Source organism: Ursus maritimus, unplaced genomic scaffold (assembly GCF_017311325.1).
Source record: "Ursus maritimus isolate PB19 unplaced genomic scaffold, ASM1731132v1 scaffold_16, whole genome shotgun sequence".
Taxonomy (NCBI): domain Eukaryota; kingdom Metazoa; phylum Chordata; class Mammalia; order Carnivora; family Ursidae; genus Ursus; species Ursus maritimus.
The window spans coordinates 9,166,975-9,193,873 of record NW_024424008.1 but is presented as its reverse complement, the minus strand read 5'-3'; the positions used below and the strand labels follow the sequence as shown (position 1 = coordinate 9,193,873).

The following is a 26,899-nucleotide window of genomic DNA, read 5'->3' as shown; positions in this document are numbered from 1 at the left end:
GAGGGCTGGAGGGTAAGAGAAGATTCTGTCTCCTGACTCTGGGAAGGAGAGAGATTCTGGTGGAATATGATGAAGGGTCATGAAGTGGGTAGGTATTACTCCATCTTCATAGCTTTAGCTACTACGAAGAACTAGGTCCTCTTGTTAATATGTCTGTGTGATTTCTGTACATCAGAAGGCACTCTTGGGGTGCCTGGCTGGCTCAGATGGTGGAGCATGTGACTCTTGATCTTGGGGTTATGAGTTCCAGCCCCGACGTCGGGTGTAAAGATAACTCAAAAATAAAATCTTAAAAAAAAAAAAAAAGAAGCGCTTTCATGTCCATTATCTCATTCGATCTTCCCTACAAACAACCCTGTGAAGAAGTACAGGTTATATCATTCCATGTACGTATCTGTCTAATAATTTCTATTTTATTAAACTATAATGTGATCTGTAGCAAGGTCAGTTTCCTAATTTATTCTACTTTGTACTTGAAGAAATTTGCTGGACTTTGGGGAGATTAAGAGGAAGAAGAGTTCTCCCCACAAAGGGCAAGATTCCCGGAGACAGGATGGAACAACACGGGTGTGCTTTAGTTTTTATTCTAGAGCTTATGTTCCCCGTGTTTTATTCAGGAGCTTAAGCACCCACTCTGTGCCAGGAACTGTGCTAGTCACGGGGGATAAAGACCGATAAAACTTGATCTTTGCTCATGACATATTTGAACGGTGATTATGCCTTGTCTGTATCAAGCGCTCACCACCTGCTGTTTGAACGGTGGACTGGTGTGTGTACTGCCCTGCAGCCCTGAAGGATGGTTATGAGAAGGTGGAGCAGGACCTGCCAGCCTTCGAGGACCTGGAGGGAGCAGCAAGGGCCCTGATGCGGCTGCAGGATGTATACATGCTCAACGTGAAGGGCCTGGCCCGGGGCGTCTTCCAGAGAGTCGCTGGCTCCGCGGTCACTGACCTGTACAGTCCCACACGGCTCTTCGCCCTCACAGCAGATGACTGCTTCCAAGTTGGCAAGGTAACAGTACTCGGAGAGAGAGAGAGAGTGAAGTGCTCAGCTCTCATTTCTTGTAGATGAAATAACTATATCCTGATTGCTTTTACATGCTTTCAGTCCTTCCAGCAAACTTGGAAATTTGGTATAATTCCCCATTTTCAGATGAAGAAGCCGAGGTTCAGGCACGGTAAATAATCTGCCCAAGGTTACACAATTTTAAGTAGCGGAAATCAATTTTGAACCTGGGTCTTTTAACTCTGAGTCTTTCCATAATAACTGTTTCCCTGATAATTAAGGTGATCTCATACGCAGGACACGCTTGAGAGTGAAGGGAGTGTTATTAGTGTTATTAGTTATGGCTGGACGGCAGACATAAGTGGTGACTGAGCTGGGAAAAATGGTCCTGGGGTCACCCTAACAGTAGCACCATGCCAGCAGATGAACAGCTGGGTGGAAAGGAGAAGCAGGGTTCAAGGGTGGGGAAGGACAGAAGAGGTGGAGATGTGAGGTAAGATCACAGGAACTCAGCCTCCTGAGACTTTCTGGAATCCCTCGCAACATTTCCTAAGCATTTGGAAATACTAGATTAAGGTAGTGTCAAAAAGCTGAGGCCGTTCACTTTAACATTACTTGAGGAAATAGACTTCAGGAACCTTCCATATGAGATATTTAACTGATCTTTGACCATAACTTATAAGCCCATTTGAGGTCATTTTTACAATATACTCTTTGTTAGCCTTTGCCTTAAGAAGTAATGGAGTAAATCCTTTTTATTTTATTTTATTTTATTTTTTAAAGATTTTATTTATTTATTCGACAGAGATAGAGACAGCCAGCGAGAGAGGGAACACAAGCAGGGGGAGTGGGAGAGGAAGAAGCAGGCTCATAGCAGAGGAGCCTGATGTGGGGCTCGATTCCAGAACGCCGGGATCACGCCCTGAGCCGAAGGCAGACGCTTAACCGCCGTGCCACCCAGGCGCCCCGAGTAAATCCTTTTTAATTTTGAAGATGTGTATTGCAGGAAAGTGAATTTTCCCAGCCCCTACAGTATTCATTAGCAGACCTGAGGGTGGGCCTCGTGTGCCCTGATTTCAAGTTTTAGGGATCAGTCTTCAAAAATTAGTCTACGGTGGGTTGCCCTATCTATGTATTGCTTTTCCTTCTCTAAGATCCTGAATGGAATCAGAGCTCAATCATCACGTTCGTGACTAATTTAAATTTCAGCCAGGTAAAATAGTTCTGTGTATGGAAGCAATATATGCTTCATTCATGAGGCCTTTCTGAAACTAAAACAATATGTTAAAAATTCAGTAAGTTCCTTCCTGAAAGCCTCACTGGCAATCTTTATTTCTGTATTTATTTACTTATTATGAAAGATAAAACATTTCAAATATAAGAAAACTACATAAAATAATGTAACAAGCAGTTCTGTCTATAATTGAGATGAAATATGTTAAGATTTTACAACGTTCATTTCAGATTTTTAAAAAGGAATGTACGTAAAACAGAAGGCATTAAAGTTAATATTAAAAAATGAATTTTCATATAGCACAATAAAGCCCCCTTCCTCTTTCTTCTCACTACTGCCAACCCTTCCCTTCTACTCTACCCTTGCCTGGGTGCCTGGGAACTGTCCTGAGCCTTACAATATGTATGTACTATCCCGAGTCCAGCTCCTCTCAGCACAGTGTATCTGTGAAATTTATCCACCTTGTTGATTTATTACTAGTTCATTCCTTTTTACTGCTGAGTAGTATTCCGTTGTATGACTATACTACATACTGTTTATCCAGTCTCCTAATGATGGATACTTGGATTGTTTCCAGCCTGGGCTACTGTGAATAAAGCTGCTATTAACATTCTTGTGTAAGTCTTTCTGTGGACAGTTGTTTTTATTTCTCTTGAATAAACACCTGGGAGTGGTACTGCTGGGTCGAAGAAGCAGCTTCAATGATTATTAACATGTGGCCAAATTTATTACGTCTACACGTCTCCAGTTTTCACCTCCATGGATTATTTTAAAGCAGATCAACCTTTCTAGTTTCTGAAATTCTTACTTGTCTAATTGCACTACCCTGCTGTCATGTCTGTTGACTCTTGCTCATGATTGATTATTTCCTGATATGGTTTATCATGTTCGTGAACTTATCTTTAGCAGGACTTTTTTCCCCTCTAAAAGAATCTCTGTGACTGGAGTTGTGGGAATATCACTCCAAAGCGTTCTGGGTTTTCTTCTTCCGGGTACTCTGGTGGTATCACTGGCCTTAGATTCCCCCCCCTTTTTTGGAGTACATTATGTCTGCATGAGTTATTTATGTTATAACCAGAAGTTTGTGCCTTTTGACCCCCTTCACCCATTTCACTCACTCCCTGCTTCCCACCTCTGGCAACCAATCTGTTCTCTGTAACTATAGGCTCGGGTTTTTGTTATTATTGTTTGTTTTTGTTTTAGATTCCACATATAAGTGAGATTGTACGGTATTTGTCTTTCTCTGTCTAATTTATTTCACTTATCATAATGCCCTCAAGGTCCCTCCGTGTTGTTGCAAATGGCAAACTTTCCTTCTTTTTTATGGCTGAATAATATTCCGTGTGTGTGTGTGTGTGTGTGTGTGTGTGTGTGTGTGTGTGTGTGATATTTTCTTTATCCATTCATCCATCAGTGGAGACACTTAGGTTGTTTCCCTATCTTGGCTATTGTAAAAAGTGCTGCAATGAACATGGGGGTGCAGATATCTTCTTCTGAGTTAGTATTTTCATTTTATTCAGATAAATACCAGAAGTGGAATTGGTAGATCAAAGGGCAGTTCTGTTTTTGATTTTTTGAGGAACCTCCATATTATTTTCCACGTTGGCTGCACTGATTTACAGTCCCGCCAACAGCGCACAGCCCTATTTCTCTACATCCTTGCCAGCACTCTTTCTTGTCCTTTTAATAATAGCCACTCTCACAGGCAAGAGGCGGCATCTCATTGTGGTTTTGATTTGCACTGACCTTAGACCCCGTATTATATTGATTTTTTGGCCTGGAGTATCCTTAGCTATACGAATAATGCATACTTAAATCTTAAACTCACATGAAGCATAGGCCAAAGATGGTGAATATTCTTTTTTTTTTTAATATATTTCTTTTTTTTTTAAAGATTTTATTTATTTATGTGACAGAGAGACAGCCAGCGAGAGAGAGAACACAGCAGGGGAGTGGGAGAGGAAGAAGCAGGCTCCCAGCGGAGGAGCCCGATGTGGGACTCGATCCTAGAACGCCGGGACCACGCCCTGAGCCGAAAGCAGACGCTTAACGACTGCGCTACCCAGGCGCCCCAGATTGTGCATATTCTAAGGAGACTTTTTTTTTTCCCCTAAACAATATCCAGACAGAAACAAAACAATTTTCTTGACTGTTTGGGACAGTGGGTAGATTGTTTTCTGGTCCACCCTTTCCTTTAAAGTATCGTTTTTCATGGCTTTCAGTTTTATGAGTATGTCTTCATTCCAGTTCCTAGGTTTTGGGAGGCCTAAGGAGGGCTCATACTCTTTTTTTTTTTTTTTTTTTTAAGATTTTTATTTATTTAACAGAGAGAAACACAGCAAGAGAGGGAACACAAGCAGGGGGAGTGGGAGAGGGAGAAGCAGGCTTCCCGCTGAGCAGGGCTTGATCCCAGGACCCTGAGATCATGACCTGAGCTGAAGGCAGATGCTTAATGACTGAGCCACCCAGGCGCCCCAGGAGGGCTCATAATCTGCCCTCACGTGGGCATTATAACCAAAGGTTGCTAAGTACCGAGATTACTAAGACTAGCACCCGCCCCCATCCTAAGCTGGTTCAGCGTCTGCTTTTAAGCTTATTACTCGGGTTTTTAGCTCCTTTTTTTGTTTCTGGTATCTGGGTATTTTCCATTCTTTCTTGAAAATATATCATAAAATATTTGTTATATTTTATTCAAAAGTTCCAAGTCTTTTTGGTTGGAAGGATTCCAGTTATCTCAATCTACCATATTTTTGGGGCTTGGGAAAACTTAATTAAAACAAATAATTGATTTAGCAGAAAAAGTTCAGTCATTTCGATTGTTATTCTTCAACTCAACCTTTTTACAAACAGAAAACCGGAGGATCGGAGAAATAACATGGCCGGTGAATGGCAGACCTAGAAGAGCAACTGCTTTACTGCTTAGACTGCAGAATTTTAGTACCTCTAGGTTCTGCCCTGTCTTTCTGCCGGTCTGGAAGTTAGAGCAGAATTAGAATGTTTTGTAAGAGTGCTTCCGGCTCTGTGACTTTATAATTCCATGCTGTCTCCAACAGCAACTTCCAGGAAATTCCACCTGCAGTGCTGGTATTCTAGTTACCTGTACGCTGTTAGGAGACAGGAGCAAGGTCTAGCACATGTTGCCATATTCCTGCCTTCCAACATTTATTATAGAAAAAAGTCACTGAGCTCTTCGAGCATTCCCATGTGGGTCTAATACACTGTGTTGCAATTATTGATTTACTCTGGTGTCCTTCATGTGACTAAGCTCTTTAAGGTCAGCGATCACCAGATACTCAATAAATACTGAATAATACCAAATACTCAGTAAATATTGAATAAATAAATGAATGAACTCAGTCCATTTCTCACATTGCTACTGGCAGTATCTTCTTAAAAACATGACACTCACAACTCTTATTAGCTTAGCCCGTGCTACCTTTTGAAGTCCATTTCCTGCTTCTTTTCACCTTAGGCTATAACCAGTGTCCAGCTTGAACACAAACTTGCTTTTGGCTTCTGTTTCTGCCATTCCCTCACCTTACAATGTTCTTCCTCTCAACCGCTGCCCATTGAAATCCTTTCCTTTCTTCAGGGAAGGCCTATCTCATGCCACTTCTTCCACGAAACCTTTTGAGATTCCCAAGCCTCTCCCTTCTCTGCCTCTGTGACATATTATGTGTATTTCCTTTAGTATTCATGCATTCTGCCCAGTATTACAGTTAATTGAGTTCATATCTCTCTTCTCCCCAGATTATGACTTCCTTAAATGCAAGAACCCTTGTGTCTTCTCTACTTCTAGAACAATGCGTTGGCTATAATGGAAGCTTGACAAACTGAATTTAAATGAATTTGAGATGCAAACTTGCCTTCTTGTGAAGGCACTCACTCTTTGTCATTTCCTCTCCCCTACCTGTGGATTCAGGCTTAATGATGGTACTTCTGTTACCTACAGGTGGCCTATGACATGGGGGATTACTACCATGCCATTCCATGGCTGGAGGAGGCTGTCAGTCTCTTCCGAGGATCTTATGGAGAATGGAAGACAGAGGATGAGGCAAGTCTAGAAGATGCCTTGGATCACTTGGCCTTTGCCTATTTCCAGGTAGGGGAGTTAGTGAGACTCACTAGTATTATCACAATAAATATAGTACTTTATATCTGCTGGACAATTTTCTACACATTTTCATGTCTCTCAATTTATTTCATCTTCCCAACAGGACCAAATGTGAGTCAAGCAGGGCAGTTGTTTTATTAGTTCCATATTTCACATGTGAGTAAACTAAACCTCCAAAAAATTCCTAACTTGTCACGAAGTTCATAGAGCTGGGATTAGCGCCCAAGTCTGTCTGACTCTTAGTCCGGTGCTCTTTCCAGCGCCTTGACTACTTTAAAACCATCGTCTTCCATGTAGGAGGCAGGCTCCCATCTGTAGCGCGGCAGCGGCATTGACAAATGTCTGATGGGTTCATAGTCGATATAGATCACTCTTTTGCACTGTCAGCAACTCCTGTCTCTTCAGATGTTCTGTCGTGATATTGCCAATATCCAAGGAAGAAGTTTGATTGTTACCGTGGGGGCCCTCGGCAGGCATCCTAAGATGGGCCACTTCGGCATAAAGATCACTTTGAGTTCAAAGTGATCAAAACCCAGCAGATGCAGGAAAAGCCTAAGTTTATGTTGGAAAGGAGAGCCTGTAACAGGAAGAGCTGTTAGCAGACTCCCCTTTACCTTGGGGACTTATCTACATCATAGGGCAACCTTGTTTTTCCAGACATCTCCTTTCACCCTCTTGTTGATGGTCTTTCTCCCCTTTGTGTTCTCTGACTCTGCCCCTCTCCATAGCTCATAGAAGCTTCATGTTGCCTCATTGTCTTTGGAATTTTGTGTCTGTGTGGATTCCCCATACATACGCCTACTACGTTTGATTTTCTCCTGTTAATCTGTCTCATGTCAATTTAATTCTGTGTCCAGCCAGAAGGGCTATAGGACTGATGTCCTCTCTGACATTATCCTCTCCCATCTGCAACTGAGTCCAGCTGTAACTTTGACTAGTGTCTAGCTATGGAGCTGGTGTCACTGGTCCGTAGTACAGCTCAGTGTCTCCTCCGGGGGTTGCTTTTCCTTGGCACTTGACCTAAAAGCTGTTGTAGATCCTCTCGCGGAAGCTCATTTGCCCAAATAGGGGATCTGCCGTCCTTTTCTACAGCTAATCCATTTCCCACCCGAACTGTATAGTCTTCAAGAATGAGCTGGAAATATAGCTTCCAGAGCCAATTCCATAGAGTGTTCAAAGCTAATAAACCATTTCTACTCCCTACATTCCTTTCTCTTTCCCCCTTTTCCTGAGAAAAGAGAGGAGGATGTGGGTGGTCCAAAACCTATATGTTGCTGCCAAAACAGATTTATTCTCAGAGTAGCAAATGGGCCTGTTCCTCTCACGGGAGTTCCTGGTAAGTGGGTCTTTGTTGTAAAACTTCCCAGGGTGCTCTTCCTAACGCGTGTGCTCAGTTGCTCCATATTCAAGCCGAAATAGAATCACTGTGGTACAACGAAGGGCAAGAAGAAATTGAATTTTAATAGAGGAAGAAAAGGGAGGATTGACGTGAGACTAGGAGAAGCTAAACTAAAGCAGCCACCCTGAGAGACAGAGCTTTAAAGGCCGCGCCTGAGTATGGGTTTTGGCTTTTTTCCCTGTGATGACTTAGGTTTCGCCTCTGTTCACTGGTGGACTCCCCCTTTCCACAATTGTGCTTTGTCTGGTAAATTTTATTCTTCTCACAAGGCATAGCTCAAATGTCACCTACTTTGTGAAGCCTTCCTTAATTCTCCTCAGACTTCTCAGACTCCTTTGTGCTCTTACAGCACATTTTTTTGACATGTCAGTAATAGAACACATTGGGCATTGTCTCATAGACGTAATGGTCCCCTTTTAACCCTTGTAAATTCGAGATAGATGTCCCTCCATGGACCTTTCATTATAATATAAAATATATGATTTATATAATTATTTATACCATGAAAACATTATAATATGTAATATATATCATATAATATATAATACATATATAATAGTTTTTCATGGTCTATTTTAGTAAAAAATTATTTCAGTAATTGTTAACGAGAGACAGTTGTGTAGTGATTAAACCACAGGCTCTGAAGTCAGACTGACCTGGGTTCAAATTCTGTGAAAATCTGGGCAATTTACTTAACCTCCCTGGACTCAATTTTTATTATCTTCGCAAGAGGAATAATAATGATACTGTTAGGAAGTGTGGGGGGGGAGATAATTCTTCTCTAATCTTCTGAGTTCTTGGCTGAGACCTCCCTGTAATGAAAAACAGATTAACACGAGGAAAAATAAACAGATGTTTATTACACATATACCTTCTATATATGTGGGAGATGGGGCCCGGGAATGAGGAACTCTTCGAGGTGACCTAAGACGCCACCTTAAATACCATTTCCAGCTAAAGACAATAGAAAGAAATGTGTGTGGGGAGGCCAGTTTTGGTGGGTTACCAGGAAAAGCAAACAAGGGTAATCTGTTGTTATACAGATTTAAGTGAGCTTTCTCCATTGATAAGATTCTCCTGTGATTCAAGGGGTACCTGGGTGGTGTAGTGGGTAAGAGGCCGATTCTTGGTTTCACCTCAAGTGGTGATCTCGGGGTCGTGAGATTGAGCCCTGTGTCAGGTTCCATGCTGGGCATGGAGTCTGCTTGAGACTCTCCCTCCATCTCCCTCTGCCCCTCCCCCCAACTCATACATGCTTGCTCTCTCTCTAAAATAAATAAATATACCTTAAAAAAAAGATTCTCTTGTGATTCAGAGTCATCCTTCTTTTCCAGGTACGCAGAGGCTTGCAAATGGAGGGTTCCTTTATAAATGTAAATTTCTCTTACAAAAGGGTAACTTCTCTGGTTTTCAGAGTTTCTCCTGTGTCTGCCATTTCTCAAAATAATTAGTTCAAAATCCTTATGTCAAAGAGGCATATTTTGGGGTGGCCTATTCTGCTCGCCTTCAGTGTCCACCTCAAAGGGTTGTTATGAGGATTAAATGAGCTAATACATTCACATAAGTAAAGCCCTTAACACAGTTCATGACATGTGCAATTAACAAATGTAAACTATTATACACTACAAGTGTACGGTCGCCTTTGTCATTTAACGTTATTTAGTGTACATATTTCCAAAGAAAGTTAACTGAGACATGAAAAGTAACTTTGTTCTTTTTTTCTTTTATTTTTTAAAGATTTTATTCATTCATTTGAGAGAGAGAGAGAGAGAGCATAAGCAGGTGGAGGGGCAGAGGGAGGTGGAGAAGCAGACTCCCCGCTGAACAGGGAGGCCGATTCAGGGCTCGATCCCAGGACCCTGAGATCATGACCCGAGCCGAAGGCAGACACTTAACTGACTGAGCCACCCAGGTGCCCCAAAAGTAACTTTGATCTTGATAAAATATAATTTTATCTCATCAAAGAGCCCTTGAGTTTTAAAAATATGTAAAGTTGTATTTTAGTTTTCTTCATCTCAAAAGAGTTTGAAAAGCTATAACCTTGCATTAATAATCTGATATTATAAGATATCAATACATTACTTAACTATCCCTCTGGTAAGTATGGAACAGAATAACTAATGGTATTAAATAAGTGCAAACAATCTGTATGTCCAGGTATCTGTGATGTAGCTTCTAGGCAGAATACAATGCAGCTATTAACACTGCCATTCCTCCTGCATACCCTCGTTTATAGCAGCACTGCTCCCAGCAGCCAAGAGGTGGAAACAACCCCAAGTGTCCACTGAGGGATGAATGGATAAACAGAATGTGGTCCATACGGACGAGGGAATAGTATTCAGCCCTGTAAAAGAAGGAAACTCTAGGAGCTCCTGGGTGGCTCAGTCAGTTAAGCATCTGCCTTTGGCTCAGGTCATGGGCTTGGGGTTCTGGGATTGAGCCCCGTGTCGGGCTCCCTGCTCAGCGGGAAGTCTGCTGCTCCTTCTCCCTCTCCCTCTGTGTGTGTTCTCTCTTTCTCTCTCTCTCTCAAATAAATAAGTACATAACATCTTAAAAAAAAGAAAAGGAAATTCTGACACATGCTACAACATAGAGGAACCTTGAGGACATTATGCTAAATAAAATAAGCCAGTCACGAAAAGACAACTACTGTATGGTTGCACTTACATGACATATCTAGAGGAATCGAATTTATAGAGACAGAAAGTAGAATGATGGTTGCCAGGGGCTGAAGGAAGGGGGCAATTGAGAGTTATTTGTTGGGTACAGAGTTTCAGATTTGCAAGATGGAAAAATTCTGGGGATTCATTGCACAGCAATGTGGATATAGTTAACATTACTGAATTTACACTTAGAGATGGTTAAGATGATAAATTTATGTTGTGGGTTTTTTAAAGATTTACGTGTATATTTGAGAGAGAGAGAGGAAGAGAGCACAAGTAGAGGGGCAGAGAGATGGAGAGAATTTCAAGCAGACTCCATGCGGAGTGTGGAGCCCCATGTGGGGCTCGATCTCATGACCGTGAGATCACAGCCTGAGCCAAAACCAAGAGTAGGACACTTAACGGACTGCGCCACCCAGGCCTCCCTGTGTGTTTTTTACCACAGTTAAAATATGCCATCTCTGAAGACTATGAAATGTTATAAAAAATCCACCTGCTAACAACGTAGAGTGAAACAATCAGGGTATGAAAGTGTGTGACAAATACGACCGTAACTGTGTTCACACGATGCTCCATCTAACGTGCTTGGAGCCCCTGGGTTTCAGCAGAGCATTTCTGTTTCCTGTTTCTCATGTTTCATAGTGTGTTTCTTGTTGCTTTTATCATTAAACATGAAATTTTTTTTTTAAAGATTTTATTTATTTATTCGACAGAGATAGAGACAGCCAGCGAGAGAGGGAACACAAGCAGGGGGAGTGGGAGAGGAAGAAGCAGGCTCATAGTGGAGGAGCCTGATGTGGGGCTCGATCCCGTAATGCCGGGATCACGCCCTGAGCCGAAGGCAGACGCTTAACCGCTGTGCCACCCAGGCGCCCCAAACATGAATTTTTAACATGCAAAAATGAAATGACCAGAAGGAAATGCAGTTCTGTCAGTTCGTCATCATTCCTTGGCGTCCAGGGCAGGACGGCAGCCCACTTATGCTGGGTTCTGTTCCCCAGCTTGTCTGGAAAGCCCCCGTGTACGTCGGAGCACGTGTAACTCAAGGTCGAATGGCGGTGGCAGGGAGAGGTCATTACTGAGCAGTGGGAAGGTTTCAGGTTTCGTTCTTCCTTTGCCTCCTACCCACTGACTTCATAGACTCTAGGAAGGACTGAGCCTGGAGAACAAATCACATTTTTACTAAGGTTTTTATAGTTCCACGTTAGGTTTAATAATGAAATACAGCGACATAGCAACACCCTGCAGTTATGTGGTTTTCCCTGCTTTAAGATTTGAGGGCACTTGAAGAAAGTTCATTTTCATTTATGTTTCCACCTTCCCTGGTAAGGGTGGGAATGAGTCATTTGTAAAAGAGGACACTGAGGAGACCTGAGTGGCATTAGGGCTGCAAAGCCTGAATTAGGACCAAGAGAACCTCTACATTTCTAGTCTGCTGCTCATTTCAATGAGTCTTATTGTCTGCTGGTGGTAAGAGTATTTTATAGTTGTTGTTGTTTTTAACCCATTTAATGATTTGGTCAAAGGAGATATCCTCAGCGTAGTTAACTCCTCCTCTTCTTTCTTTCTTTTTGTTTTATAGGCCGGCAATGTTTCGTGTGCCCTCAGCCTCTCCCGAGAGTTCCTTCTCTACAGTACGTAATGATAGAGGATGAGCCGCGGCTCCGGGAGGGAAATCCCTCCTGCTCCTGGCCCTTAGTCCCTGCAAGGAAAAGACAGCTATGTGTTTCTGTTTCTCTACTCTTATAATCCAAGCCGCATTTCTAATTTTGGATTGAATCTTACTTAGCTGTTGATCAATGCATCAGGGGGAAGTGTTTTGGTCTGTGGGAAAATGCTAAGAAGGGATCAACCTGTCCCTTTCCATCCCACCCCCCCATCCCCCCAGCCAGTACACAGGTATACGTTAGCGCTGCTCCAGTGGGGAGCCAGGCCAGGATTGGGAGCGGATGAAATCAGTGAGAGCTGTGCGTGCAAGGAGAGTGACTCTGCGTTATTACTTATTTGGGCTGTGTCCACAGACACATCAGTTCTTCCCTTGAAGCCAGAGCTCACCTGGCCGTCGAGCACCCTGCTCAGTTAGTGCAGGGTTCAGCCTCGACCCTCGACCCTCCTCACACAGCACGTTACCCGAGTTAAGCAGAGGGAGACTTCCTCGCTTAGCGCTCTGCGTGGATATTTTTAGTTAAAGTTTCGGTGGAAGCTGGCTTCCCAGGTTTTCCTTTAATTAGATACTGAGATACTGGGGCGCCTGGGTGGCTCAGTCATTAAACGTCTGCCTTCGGCTCAGGTCATGATCCCAGCGTTCTGGGATTGAGCCCCACATCGGGCTCCATTCTCTTCTGGGAGCCTGCTTCTTCCTCTCCCACTCCCCTGCATGTGTGCCCTCGCTCGCTGGCTGTCTCTCTCTCTCTGTCAAATAAATAAATAAAATCTTAAAAAAAAATTAGATACTGAGATACTAAAGTAAGTAAATAATCACTATTCCATTTTAATATTTATAAAGTATTTCACATAGGACTTCACAGTTGTATGTATTTCTCGCTTTTTAATGAATCCATTTAGTAACATTCCATTCTGATAATTGGGCAAACAGTAGGATACAGAGGTAGCCATTTGGTCTAGAAACATGTGGGCAATTACTGCAGGCAAAATGATAACCCAACCCTTCTTTATTTCTTTTTGTTTGCTCTGTTAAAATCTCTGTCTGTCCCAGAGAACCCAAACCATGCACACTTCTAGGGGGAGTAGGACAGAGCGAATTGAGATCACCAGTTGCATTTCTGGCTTTGCAGTATTTTCACTGGGGTTTTGGGCTCATCACTTCCATTCTCCCAAACTTCATTTTGCCTCTCGTTACAAAAGGGATGGTACCTTCTGTCCCCTCTTTTGCCAGGGTGGTCGTAGTTAGTGGCACACTGAGCTCCTCAGAGAAAGATGCTTTGGGAGCATTAGAACAATCCAGGACATCCTTCTGAGAGGCACTGAAACTCAGGCACAGGGGCTAGCAGGCCATGGGTAGCTGCCAGCTGTGGGCATCTTACAGCCGAGTGGGCACCAACAGGTGGGCACAAATAAGACCCAAGACCCCTGTGGGAACCCAGGCTAGCACCAAAGTCTAGAACCCCTCTGTCTCACTGCACCGCTCTGTATGTAGGCCAGTTAGGAATTTTGAAGGATCTCGTAGATCGGGAAATGGATTAGCTTTCACTGCTCCAGGGAAGAATAGGTTGGGTCTCTCTGCCATAGGCTTTGGCTCTCTGGACTCCTCTTTCACGACATTGACGGGTTTCATTGTGAGCAGTTATTTAATGTAGCTTTTCTCCATTAGGCTCTAAACTCTGGGAGGTTAGCCTCTAGCACAGTATCCAGTACATGGTAGATGTTCCCTGAAGATTTATTGAATGGGTAAATGAAGGAAGGAAGGAGTGAGTGAAGCTTCTTCCGGATACGTAAAACTTACCATCACGCTATCCTGGAGCTGCCGTCCTTATGATTCCTTGGTCTAACAGTGTTCAGTGGCACTTTCCTTCCCAAAGTCTTTTGCACCCTCAGATCTACCGGGCCTAACTCCCTCTATTTTAATACCAGCTGCTCCTCAAGGGAGTGAGGGCCTTACATCCTCCTGTGCATGGACACGGGAGCTTTTCAGGGTGTCCATCGGCTGGTCATGTGTGACCGGGAAGCTATAGGCAACCTTGGCAGCACTCCCTGAGACCATTGTTTGTTAATCTGTATTATTCCCTGCTCTGATTTCTTCCAGGCCCAGATAATAAGAGGATGGCCAGGAATGTGTTGAAATATGAAAAGCTTTTGGCAGAGAGCCCCAACCGGGTGGTAGCTGAGGCTGTCATCCAGAGGCCCAATGTACCCCACCTGCAGACCAGAGACACCTACGAGGGGTTATGTCAGACCCTGGGATCCCAGGTAGGATTCCTCGGGGAAAGAGAAAGGGGGAACAGCCTTAGCTAGAGAAAGAGAAGGTAACATTGGAACGATGTGAGGGGAGAAGGCTGATGCATTAGAAACATAAAGCTCATTTGGACAGCATCAGACTGACCACATTCAATCTTCCGATTGCCAGTTTTTTTATACAATAGTTCCCTACTTTGGCTTCTGCTCCTAGACCCTTCATCTCTTATGCTGACTCTAAGCGTTCCTTCCAGCCTACTCACTACCAGATCCCTAGCCTCTACTGCTCCTATGAGACAAATTCCAGCCCCTACTTGCTGCTCCAGCCCGTCCGGAAGGAGGTCATCCACCTGGAGCCCTACGTTGTTCTCTACCATGACTTTGTCAGTGACGGGGAGGCTCAGAAAATCAGAGGGCTTGCCGAACCGTGGGTGAGTGTCCCCAAAGCCTGCCAAAACTTCGCTTTGTGTCATCACATGCCTGGAGTTCAGGAATGTGAGAACGGGCAGCCTGGACAACTACATGCTTTATCAGTCTGGGAATTCAGAATGCCAGCCATTCCATAAAATGAATCAATGGTGAAAAAACTCACAGTTGTTGCTTTTGGGGGGAGGGGATTGGCTGGGGAAGGGGACAAGGGCTTTTCTGGGGTGTTGAGAACGTGCGCTCAGTATCCTGTTAGGGACATGGAGTACGCAGCTGTGTGCATCGGTGAAAATTCAGCAAGGGGTACACTTGAGATCTGTACACACCATTATATGTAAATTTAACCTAGAAAAATCAAAAGCACCCCTCCTCGCCAATATCAATCATTCCACATGATGGGTAGACTTTTTTTTTTTTAAAGGGTGAAATGCTGGACAAGGAGTGATATCCTGGTGCAGATTTACAGAATTACAGAGTGGAAAGATTATTTAGTTTAACTAGATTATTTTGTTAAAGAGGAAACTGAGGCCCAGAGAGGGAGAGGGACCTGATGAAGGTCAAGAGTGTTGCTGGAGCCAGACCTGGACTGTAGCAGGACGTCGATGGCTGCTCTGTTGTTCTGCCTTCTCATATCGGCTGACTGAGGCTAAATTAGTCAGTAACAGCCCCCAAGTCTCAGACACAACAACAAAGGTTTGTTTCTTACCTACGTGTCTGTCTTGGGCTGGCTGCAGTTGGGGGGCAGAATTGTCTTCACTTGGAGACCCAGCCTGACAGAGCCGCCTCTGTTTGGGACATTTCCAGTCTCACAGGAGACAAAAAAGACAGAGACGGCAACGCACTAGCTGGCTCCCGGAGCTTCTGCTCCTGTGCCTGTTTCACTGGTTAAGGCAGAGCGTGGGGCCACCGCTGCAGCGGCCGGAGGCTGTGTCTAATGCTCCTACAGGGAAGGCGCTTCCAGCTGCGGTGCCAGCCTTGATGCCAAGGGGGAGAGGACATTTAATCCTCCCCCAGGAAGGGTGGCAAATATTTAGAAAAGTAGCACAGCCTGCCTCATCGTTGTAAGCATGCTGCCTCTTTCAATGGCTGTCTCAGAATTCCTTATGTCATCGTGCCCTTGATGGTGCCCTCTTCATCCAGGCGGTCGTTTGGTCACTTGTCAACAGAACCGAGCCTGCTGTGCGCCAGACACGGTACCGGGTGCGGGACACTCGCAGAGAGCTCACAGCGTCATGGGGAAAACGGATGTTTACACCACACTTTGATGGGCCAGAGCAGAGGTGTGTGCCGGGAGCCGTGCTAGGGCGGCATCAGAAAGTGAGCCTTCCCGTTAGGGAAAGGCAGATGGGTGAAGAGCAGATGGCAGGGGAGGGAAACACAGAGAAGGCTGCCCGGTGGATGTGAAATTCATCCGAGTAACAGGTGGCAGAGGGATCGCAGGAAGACGAAACAATACATGCAAGGACCCACGTGCGGTGTGTTCAGAGATGGGGCGGAGCTCGCCGGCGCAAGCGTGCAAGGGATGGGGTGGGAGGTGATCGGAGATGAGGCTGGACGGCGAGACACCGTCGGGAAGTGCCATAAATACCATGCTGGGGAGCTTGGATTTGATCCCAGACGCAGGGGGAGAGCTCTTGGACAGGAGACTGGCATGATCAGGCCTGTTGATTTTAGGGAAGATTCTGACAGCAGACATGGATTGGAGGGATAAGAGTAGCAATAGTCATCTCATCCAGGAGCCCCTCCAGTGAAGTCTGGAATCTTGAGCATTAAGCTCCATTGGTCAATTGGAACCAAGTATCGTCAATAGCTTTGGCATCTCAGTGAGCCGGTGGTAGTATTTGGCCAGCTGCTACTTCTTCCTTAGAACAACTCTGTTGTCATGGTAGCAGGACAGGCAGCCCACCCGGCAGTCCGGCAGGGCCAGGCCATCTGTTTGGCGCGCAAAGACTTTGCCACTCTCCCCCTTCGCTGAAGCTGATGTAGAGACTCTGATCCCTGTCTGGTCTTCGGCTTTGCCAGGAATAAGCCTCGGTTTACAGGGTGGGGCTGCCGCATGGAAACTAAATTCAACCCAAGCCACCGAAGCCTCTCCTGAGGCTTGAATTTAGTTCATCTGCTTCCCATCCCAAACACTGCTCTCTTGTGCCTTCTCCCTCTATCCACATCCCAGCCATTCTTGAAGACTCAGTGGAAGCCTCACGCCTCCCTTTGCCCACTAGCCCTGCCATCTCCACTTGCGTGGGTTCTTTCCGTAGGAACATTTTTTTCAGAGCACGTTTTGGAGCCTCGTACAATTAACCTCTTTCTTTTTTGAACTCAAAGCTTTTGTCACCAGTTGTGTGGTATTTAAATTTTTTCATTTCTTCTGCCATTTTTGTGTTGTCTGGTATCACTAGCTGTTTCAGGGGTTAGCATCCCGTCTCCCCAACTAGACTGTAATCTAGGAGGGATCACAGGCCGTCCTTGAAATGCCCATTGCAGCCAGAGTACTCTTCAAAGGGTTGCATCTGACCACGTCAAGGCTTTACTTTAAACTCTTGAATGGGCCACTTGAACGTCATAAAGCTCCGTGGCCTGCTGCTGCAGACCCGCCCACGGCACATGCCCCTTGTGCTCGACGCCCCAGCCACACTATACGACTTGCACCTCCACGAGCGGGCCACGCTACCCCAACCTCTGCTCACACTTTTCTCTCTGCATAAGTCACTCTCCCCTTGGCCTCTTTTCGCCTGTCTTTTGGGTATCCTGGGAAGCTTTCCCGTCCCTCATAAGGGACTAGATGTTCCTTCTTAGTATTTTCTTAGTGCCCTGTACTTGTCCGTTCCGGCCCCATTGCACGACTTTTGTCGCTCCGTATGTTGTATTCCCAATGCCTCGCGCAGTGCTCAGCTCAGAGAACAACCAATAAGTATTTGTCCCCAGAAGTGAACGCCTTGCTGGTGTACAATAAATAATTGTCAAAGGAACTAAGTGTAAGGTGACTCCTTAATGGGGACCAGGATGGAATGGAGATGCCCTAGGATTTTTCTTTAAACCACTGATGTTACCCTAGAAGAACATAAGGCAGCGAATCCTTGAGGAATCTCTCCTCTGTCCCCTATGAGGGGCTCAGGGGAGGACGCTGGGTGAAGACTAGACAGAGGCATTATCAGTCCCCTACCAATTCCCCGCATCCTGATACCGCAGAAGGATAGGCTGAAAGGAACTCCCAAGAAGGTATTGTTCACATGCTGCATTTTATAGCTGGGGAAATGGGTACAGGGAAACAGAGACTTTTCCAAAGTTGTCTACCTGGTTTAGCAGCAGGAATAGTAATCTTATAGAAGCCTCCAGAAGGGAAAGGGTGTGTGTCTTGTGCAGTTCATTGCCCCGCGCTCTGCTCTCACTGCGTGTCAAGTGCCGGGGCTGGGTCATTAAGCACAGGACTCTGGTTCATTCATTCATTCATTTGTTCCTTTCACTAATATCGAGCACCTACTCCCTGCCAGGCCTTCTCTGGACTCTAGGGACACGGCACTGACAAAAGACTTGCCCTCATGGAGCTGACATGGTGATGACAGAGGCAGAAGTACACACATCCTTATGTAAATCTCTCTTTCTGTCCCCGGTACGGTGCTTTTGCAGTTAGAAGCCCCTCTACTTAAAAAGAATTTAAAATTTACATCTAGACATTCAGAACAAAATAGAAACATTGAGTTAAATTAGAGACATTGAACCTGTTTGGAATTCTTTTCCCCACATAATCAAGGCGGTTGCAGCAAAACAGATCTTGATTGTTTGTAAGGAAGGGCTTTGTCGGAATTGTTCAGGGGAGCGGGCTACCTCTGAGGGTTGAGTTTCCTTGCTGGAGGGGTTCGTTTAATACGACAGACGCTAAGTGCTTACCGGAGGCCGGGCCCTGTGCCACCAGGAACAAAGATGAGTGAGAAACAGCCTTGTTCTGACAGAACTCACAGTCTCAGATGCACAAGGGGTTCAGATATCACTTTATTTCGGCTCAGCAAGCTGTTATTGAGTGCTTACTGTCTACAAGACATGACCCTAAAGGTTATTTTCGACTCAGATTTTTTGGTCACTTATTATCTTCTGTTTTTGAGATCAATAGCTATCACTAAATTAGCGTGTGCAAAATATTTGAAGTTGGGGAGGAACTGGCGATTGTTAGGTTGACATTCAAGAGAGGGGCATGTCTATAGAAATGAGGGAGTCCTTCCCTTCACATCACGACTTGTACTTTCTCTTACGTCCTGCACATCAGCTACAGAGATCTGTGGTGGCGTCAGGGGAGAAGCAGTTGCCAGTGGAGTATCGCATCAGCAAAAGGTAAGAGGGGTCCTTCCTTGGCAGTGACTCTGGTCATACTTGCTGCCTGCCCTTGGGCCTGTGGCACAGCTGACTGAAGGCTGGGAACAGCCATCCAGAGATGCTAGAGAACCCATGGTCATGTTTATATCTGTACATTCTCGGTGAGAGGGAGAAATTTCCACTTCCCTCGCCCAAGGCCCTTTCACAGGTTGTTCTAGGGTCTGAGGACTTAACTAGGAGGCCCTTAGGGAAAGACTTGACAAAGCTTCCGTGCCAGGAACCAGAAATTAGCTGTGTAGATGTTCTCCTCAGCAGGATTGCTTTTCCAGAGAATTCAGTTCTGTTCCCATTTGGAATTTGACTTTATAAGGTTCCGCTCCCACCTCCTGACTCATATTCAGAGCATGACTTGCCAATTCAGGCGAGAAGGGTGGACGGAATCTCTGGACCTGATGGCTTCTAGAGAGGCAGATTCAGCTGTGAGAGCCCAGCTTTATGCTCTCCCCTCAACTCCTGCTCCCAGCCCCCTGCAGACCTTGATTTGTACTGTAAAGACCGGACTTATGATCAGTAAGAGGATGAGTCCCCATCGGAGCCGTGGGAGACAGTGACAACAGCCTCTTTGGGGAGAGGCCAGACCTCAGGATGAGTGGATAGTTTTGTTGTCTGGGAAGTGAGGTGAATAATGAAAGCTTTGATTCAGAATCATTTGGTTTAACTTCTTTCGTCCAGTATATTTAGAGACCTTTCATACGAGGAGTTACTCTCTAAACTTGGGAAGGTCCATACGCCTCACTTTATTGCTTTTCTAACCTTTCTGACATTGTGGTGTCAGAGAGAAAATCTGACCTACTTAGAGTCATTGTTTTTAAGGGAGTAGGTGGTATTCTTACTTTTCAGATGAAGAACCTGAGAGCCTCACCGCCCCCTCTTTTTCCTACCATCACTCTGTATGCCTTTGAATTTTGGTTCTGTCCTCACAACTTCCCTGGAACTGGTCCTTCAAAGGTCACCAGTGAACTTCCAGTCACCAAATCACTTTCCTGCCCATGAACCTTCACTGACTGTCTACCACCCGCAAAGACCATGGCATCCTCAGCTTTTTACAACATGTCCCGAACCTACTTTTCCAGCCTTGTCTCCCATTACTTCTTTCACAGACCAAATGCTCCCACACTTGTACGGACTGTGTATTGTCATACCTCCATGTCTGTGCTTATGCTGTTTCTTCAGCCTGCCTGCCTGCCTTTCTTCCTTCCTTCCCTCCATCCTTCCTTCCGGCGGTCGATGTAGCTCATTCATTCACAGACATAGTCATTTCTGGCATCAGATCATTGATGCTACAATCTGTGGTGTGTTTTAGTGCCTGGCTGAAGGATACCGTCGATCCCCTGCTGGTGACCCTTGACCATCGCATTGGTGCCCTCACCGGTCTTGATGTCCAGCCTCCCTACGCAGAGTATCTCCAGGTGGTGAATTATGGAATTGGCGGCCACTATGAACCTCACTTTGACCATGCTACGGTAACTATGGGGTCAGTGATCAATCTTCTGCGGTAGGGAAGCGGGGTATTACTTATTTCTCTAAGGCGAGCCCTTATAATGCTCTCAGGGAATACCAAGTGAAGTCTTCGAACAAAGGCTCTTGTTCCAGGAAGGTCTGAAAACCTTGGTTTCAAGCTGATTGCTGCTGACTCATTTCCTTTTGGGCCACCATCCCCCCCCTTTCCAAAATTTGCTAGTGGGAAGAAGAATAGAATGTGGCCCGTCATGGAGTCTTCTGTCTCACTTCACCCAGGGACTTCCCAGTGAGGATTGTCCTTCTTCCAGTCACTCTCCTTTCCTCATGATCTCAACTGCCCATCTTTGCTGATGTGTACTCAGTAAATAATTTTTGAGGATTTAAAGATCTCCCCAAAATTGATCTGTAGATTCAGTCCAAACTTTATCAAAATTATAGGAGGCTTACTTTTATAGACACTAATAAGCTGATCCTAAAATGTATATGGAAATACAAAGGACCCAGGATAGCCAAAATTTTGCAAAAGAACAAAGTTGGAGGACACACACTAATTGATTTCAGCATGTAATATAGAGCTACAGTAATCAGGGCCATGTGGTACTGATAATAAGGATAGACACCTAGGTCATTGGAACAGAACAAAATCCAGAAATAAGCTCACACATTTATGATCAATTGATTTTTGACAAAGGTGCCAAGGAAAATCAATGAAAAAAAGATACCCTTTTCAACAAATAGGGCTGGGATAATTGGATATCTACTTGCAAAATAACAACAACTTTAGACCCTTACCTCATACCATATACAAAAATTAACAACGCACGATCCATAAAAGAAATAAAAGTGATAAATTGGACCTCATCAGAATTAAAATCATTTGCTTTTCAAAAACATCATTAGGAAATGAAAAGACAAGCCAGTAACTAGGAGAAAACATTCACAAATCCTATATCTGACAAAGGACTTGTATCCAAAATATATAAAGAACTTACAATTCAGTAATAAGAGAATTCAGGGGCGCCTGGATGGCTCAGTCAGTTAAGTGTCTGCCTTTGGCTCATGTCATGATCTCAGGGTTCTGAGATTGAGCCCTTCTTTGTCGGTCTCTGTGCTCAGCAGGGAGTCTGCTTCTCCCTCTCCCTCTGCCCCTACCCTATTAAATAAATAAAATCTTTTTTTTTTAAGATTTTATTTATTTATTTGACAGAGATAGAGACAGCCAGCGAGAGAGGGAACACAAGCAGGGGGAGTGGGAGAGGAAGAAGCAGACTTATAGCGGAGGAGCCTGATGTGGGGCTCGATCTTATAACGCCGGGATCACGCCCTGAGCCGAAGGCAGACGCTTAACGACTGCGCCACCCAGGCGCCCCTAAATAAATAAAATCTTAAAAAAAAAGACAGCTCAATTTTTTCCTTTATCTGTCATCTATCTATCTATCTACCTGTCATCTATCTATCTATCTATCTGTCTATCAATCAATCTATCTATCTAAGTAGGCTCTACAACCAACGTGGGGCTTGAACTCACAAACCTGAGATCAAGGGTTGCATACTTTGTCGACTCAGCCAGCCAGGCACCCCATAACTCAATTTTTAACAATGGGCTTATTCGAATTAATATTTTGAATAATGAAATAAGATAAATGAATGGCTAATAAGCACATGAATATAGGCTCAATGTCATTAGGGAAATAGAAATTAAAACCACAATGAGATAGCACCATAATTCTATTACAGTGGCTAAAATAAAAAAAAAAAAAACGGATCACATCAAGTGTTGATGGAGATGTGGAGGAACTCGAACTTTCATACATTGCTGATGGGAATGTGAAATGGTACAGCCACTTTGGAAAACAGTTTGGCAGGTTTTTAAAGAAGATTTTATTTATTTGAGAGATAGAGATGAGCGGGATGGAGGGGCAGAAGGAGAGGGAGAAGCGGACTCCCTGCTGAGCAGGGAGCCCGACAAAACAGGGCTCGATCCTAGGACCCAGGATCATGACCTGAGCTGAAACAGACGCTTAGGCGACTGAGCCTCCCAGGCGCCCCAGTTTGGCAGTTTCTTTAAAGGTTAAACATGCACCTACATACGATGCAGCCATTCCACTCCTAAGTATTTTACCCAAGAGAGAAGGACATATATGTCCATACAGACACTTGTACGAGAATGTTTATAACAGATTTATTGGTAATAGCTCAGAATCATAACAACCCAAGTGCTCATCAACGGGTGAATGGATAAACACAGTTTTCTGTACCTACAGAATGGAATACTACTCAGCAAGAAAAAGGAATTAAGTACTGTGGATACATCCAGCAGTACAGATGAACCGTAAAAACTCTATGCTAAGTGAAAGAAGCCAAGCAAAAAAAGACGACATATTTTATGATTCTGTGTATATGAAATTTCTAGAAAAGGCAAGACTGTAGAGACAGCACATCAGTGGTTACCCGGGGTTGAGGGTGGAACGGGAATTGACTACAAACTGACACGAGGGAACTTTTTAAGCTGAGGCAAGTGTTCTAAAACTGGGTAGTGGGAGTGCTGCACAACTATGAAAATTTACTAAAGCTCACCGAAAAATGCTCTTAAGTGGGTGAATTTTATGATATGTAAATTGTATCTCAGTTAAACGGTTCTATGATAAAAGAGTGTATCTCTTTAGCCAATAATTGGGAACTCCGGCCTTATGACTGGTGTCCCAGAGAGTAATTCTCTGTAATACTGTATCTGCTAATTCCTTTATTTCCCTGAACCCGAAGTTAACCTCATATAGTACTTTCACTACTGACGAGCAATTCTGTTTGATTAGCACAGTTGACCTTGAACAACGCAGGCCAACCCCTTGCACAGCCAAGAATTTGTATGAAATCGGGACTCTCCAGAACTTAACTACTCATAGCCTACTGTCGACTAGAAGCCTTACCAGTAACATAAACAGTTGATTAACACATTTTTTATGTCATATGTTTTATGTACTGTAATCTTACAATAAAGTAAGCTAGATAAAAGAAAATGTTATTAAGAAAATCGTAAGGAGGGGGGCGCCTGGGTAGCGCAGTCGTTAAGCATCTGCCTTCGGCTCAGGGCGTGATCCCGGCGTTATGGGATCGAGTCCCACATCGGGCTCCTCCGCTGGGAGCCTGCTTCTTCCTCTCCCACGCCCCTGCTGTGTTCCCTCTCTCGCTGGCTGTCTCTCTGTCACATAAATAAATAAAATCTTTAAAAAAAAAAATCGTAAGGAGGATACATGTACAGTACTTGTTGAAAAAAAACCCGCATACAAGTGGACCTGCACAGTTTAAACCCATATACAATTCACTTGAACGAGTATCTAATAGTAAAAGAAAAAAAGTAAGTGAGTACCTGCCAGCAAGGGTGGGTACTCAACTAGCTGTGGCTCAAGGCTAGATCCCATATGTGACACCCCCATTTTCTCCCTGTCGTATGTTGGAATCCTGACTGTCCCTTTGGTGCCATGTGCATAAAGTAATGATATGTTCTATTTTTGTCTCAGTCACCAACCAGCCCACTGTACAGGATGAAGTCTGGGAACCGAGTTGCAACATTTATGATCTATGTGAGTCTTGCTTTGGTTGGACCAGGGCTTCTTATATAATGATTATACTGCTGCTCTTTTATGGTTTTCAAAGCAATATAAGACACTGATTTTATCTAATACAGCACAAAAATCTCTGGGACTCTTGTGATTTTCAGACAGCATTTTTATTAGGCACTATAGGAGATAAAGAAATAGAAGAGTTCCTGCCATCAGAGAGCTTACAGTGCATAGACTTAATTTGACCTTGTCATCGGCAGTGATTAGGATGGGAATACGGTTAAACACTGAAGCCAGGAGATCCTAGGACCTGAGCAACAGGAAGGGGATGTGAGAGTCTCTCTCTGAGGTCCTATGGACTAGTTGGTGTTGGAAAGCATGGACCCATGGATGAGGTTGTGGAGCCATGAGGGGAAAGAGGGAAGAGAAAGGAGACAGCTAAGATTACAGGAGGGAAGAACAGAGATGTCTACTGAGAAATTCAGTAAGTGTCGCTGTCTTACATGTAGTGAAAATTCTCTTTCCTGTCCCCCCATAAAATCTGCATTATACCCCCTTAACAAATATATTGGCCTCCTCTCCTAATTTCTGACCTGATTCCAGGAATTGAACCTTCCCTGCAGATCATGTAGGTTTACTTCCTTCTCTGTGGGCCAGTCATAATTTCAGTCGTCCGTCACTTAAATTATAAGAGGTGTACGACTGTTAACGGAAGGGGTAAACATGCTAATAGAAGGGCTCTACATGACACCCGAAGATGAAGTCCTGCTTTCAGGCTCATTAGAATAGCACACCCCCACCCTAGCATTCCCTCTTTTCTCAGTGCTGTGTTGTCTCCACAGTGCAGCCAAGAAAGGACAACCAGAGGCCACACTTCATGGTCTGTAATGCTGGGGATTCATTGTAGTTCTTCCTGTGACTCGGTTTTATACTTCCTGCAGACCCAGAGGCTGCCGCTTCCGGTGGTGTCTGGCCTCTAGTGGTCATTCTGAGTGTTCTGATCAGGCATAGAGGGACGTCAGCTCTCCAGGCAGGGGCATGTCTTGTATCAGCAGCTGGTTGCATCTCTGGTTGATGACTCAAGAGGACGTGGGAAGTCACAGGCAGTGAAGAATATTGGTATCAAGCAAAGGATAGGACATCTAGGGGCCAGGATCTCTCTGTTCTTTACCTCCCTAATATCTCCTACCTCTGGTTCCCTGGTTACCGAGGCTCAGTTACTATGGTAGGGGTAGATTGGATGCAAGAGCCCTGCAATTTTAAATGGCAAAATGCAAGTGTGTGTGTGTGTGTGTGTGGAGGGGGGTGAGTATACACACGTGTGCATGTACATTTGAGTATAAGCATTTGTGATAGTGGAATGGAATGCACTTAGAGTTAGTTGGCCTAATTCCAGTTCTGCCACTTAATATGTGGCCTCAGCGCAAATCACATCAATTCTTTGAGCTTGTTTTCTTGTCCTGCACCTCCTCGTTGGGTTATCGTGAGGATCTGACGACATAATGCAAGGGGACGTCACTCTGTAAAGTTTTAGCCAATAGGTTTCTATCAGTGCATCCCAGAAGCAGGTATAGGACCCCTTAAAGGGGCATCGACACCATGGGACCTAGGACGTGCTAGGTTATCCCAATTCTTTCATCTTCAGGTTGAGGTAAAGACTGTTACAAACATTTCTAACGACAGACATTCAGGTTTATGGAGACTCTAAGAGTAATATTGTAGGGAGAAAATAATCTATAAGATGTGCAGAGGACTGAGCTGAAATCAAGTTAGTAATTTTTTATCCAAACTGGAGATAAGATCAGTCCCAGTACAAAACAGTGGAAGGTTTACTTCACCACACCGATCTCACAATCCTGCTCAGGAGCTTCTTAGCACACAGGTCAGATTCTCTTTTCAATTTGTTCGATAAGTCATTCCTTCCCGCCATACTGCAAAACCGCACGGAAGGGAACGCAGGTGAGTGCAGGCTGCCCCTGTGTATCTTGCTTACATCCCTAGCTGCTGACAACAGGGGTTACAACGGAATCATCCCATTACTTGAACACAAGGAGCAAACTGGTGCTCTCATCGACCTTCCCGAGGGGCTACGGGGGGAGCCAGGAAATGCTAAACATCACCACTGCCACCTCCAGGTTCTGAACCGTGTCAGTTCAGTTTCCTCTAACAAGTGCCAACATCCTAACGCCTAACAGGCGAATGTGGATCCACCCACGTTCCGGTAGACAGGGTGAGGTCGGACTGGCTCTGTCCTGTTGCACCGCTGGTGAGAAAGTCATTTCGCATTACGTATCAAAGGTATCCAATGTATGCACACACTCTTGACTCAGTGATACTAGTGGTCCAGACTCTCTCATGAGAACAGTGTAACATGAAAAAAAATGATTTTACTAAGAGTTGCTTGTAATAGCAAACATTTGGAAATAACCTGAATGTTCAAGGGTATGGCATGAAGATTGTGAGCAAGGACTCTGTAGTTAGCATTGGCTCAGTTCAAATCGGGCTCAGTCACAGAAGAGTGATGTGACCTTTTGTTAAGTACTTAATCGCTCTGAGACTCAGTTTCCTCATCTGTTAAATATTAATTATAACAATAATAATTCTAACTTACAGGATTGTTGTGAGGAATAAATGAGATAATATACCTATAAGGACTTAGTATAATGTCTAGCATATAGTCAGTGCTGAATAAATGCCCAGTTAGTATGTAAATTACAACAGTGCCTTTTTCTCAATGTGATGAGCAATATTTGTATT

At 44.4% G+C, this 26,899-nt stretch overlaps 1 protein-coding gene across 2 annotated transcripts in view; it reads left to right on the top strand.

Moving 5' to 3' along the window:
- P4HA3 (prolyl 4-hydroxylase subunit alpha 3) overlaps positions 1-26,899 on the top strand; it is a 42,701-nt gene that overhangs the window by 9,691 nt on the left and 6,111 nt on the right. For both annotated transcript variants that reach the window (XM_040630839.1, XM_040630838.1), the window contains exons 3-10: positions 788-1,011; positions 6,192-6,341; positions 11,998-12,049; positions 14,179-14,342; positions 14,582-14,758; positions 19,015-19,079; positions 20,425-20,584; positions 24,101-24,163. In XM_040630839.1, coding sequence (XP_040486773.1) covers positions 788-1,011; positions 6,192-6,341; positions 11,998-12,049; positions 14,179-14,342; positions 14,582-14,758; positions 19,015-19,079; positions 20,425-20,584; positions 24,101-24,163 — 1,055 coding nt within the window. The remainder of the gene's footprint in view (positions 1-787; positions 1,012-6,191; positions 6,342-11,997; positions 12,050-14,178; positions 14,343-14,581; positions 14,759-19,014; positions 19,080-20,424; positions 20,585-24,100; positions 24,164-26,899) is intronic.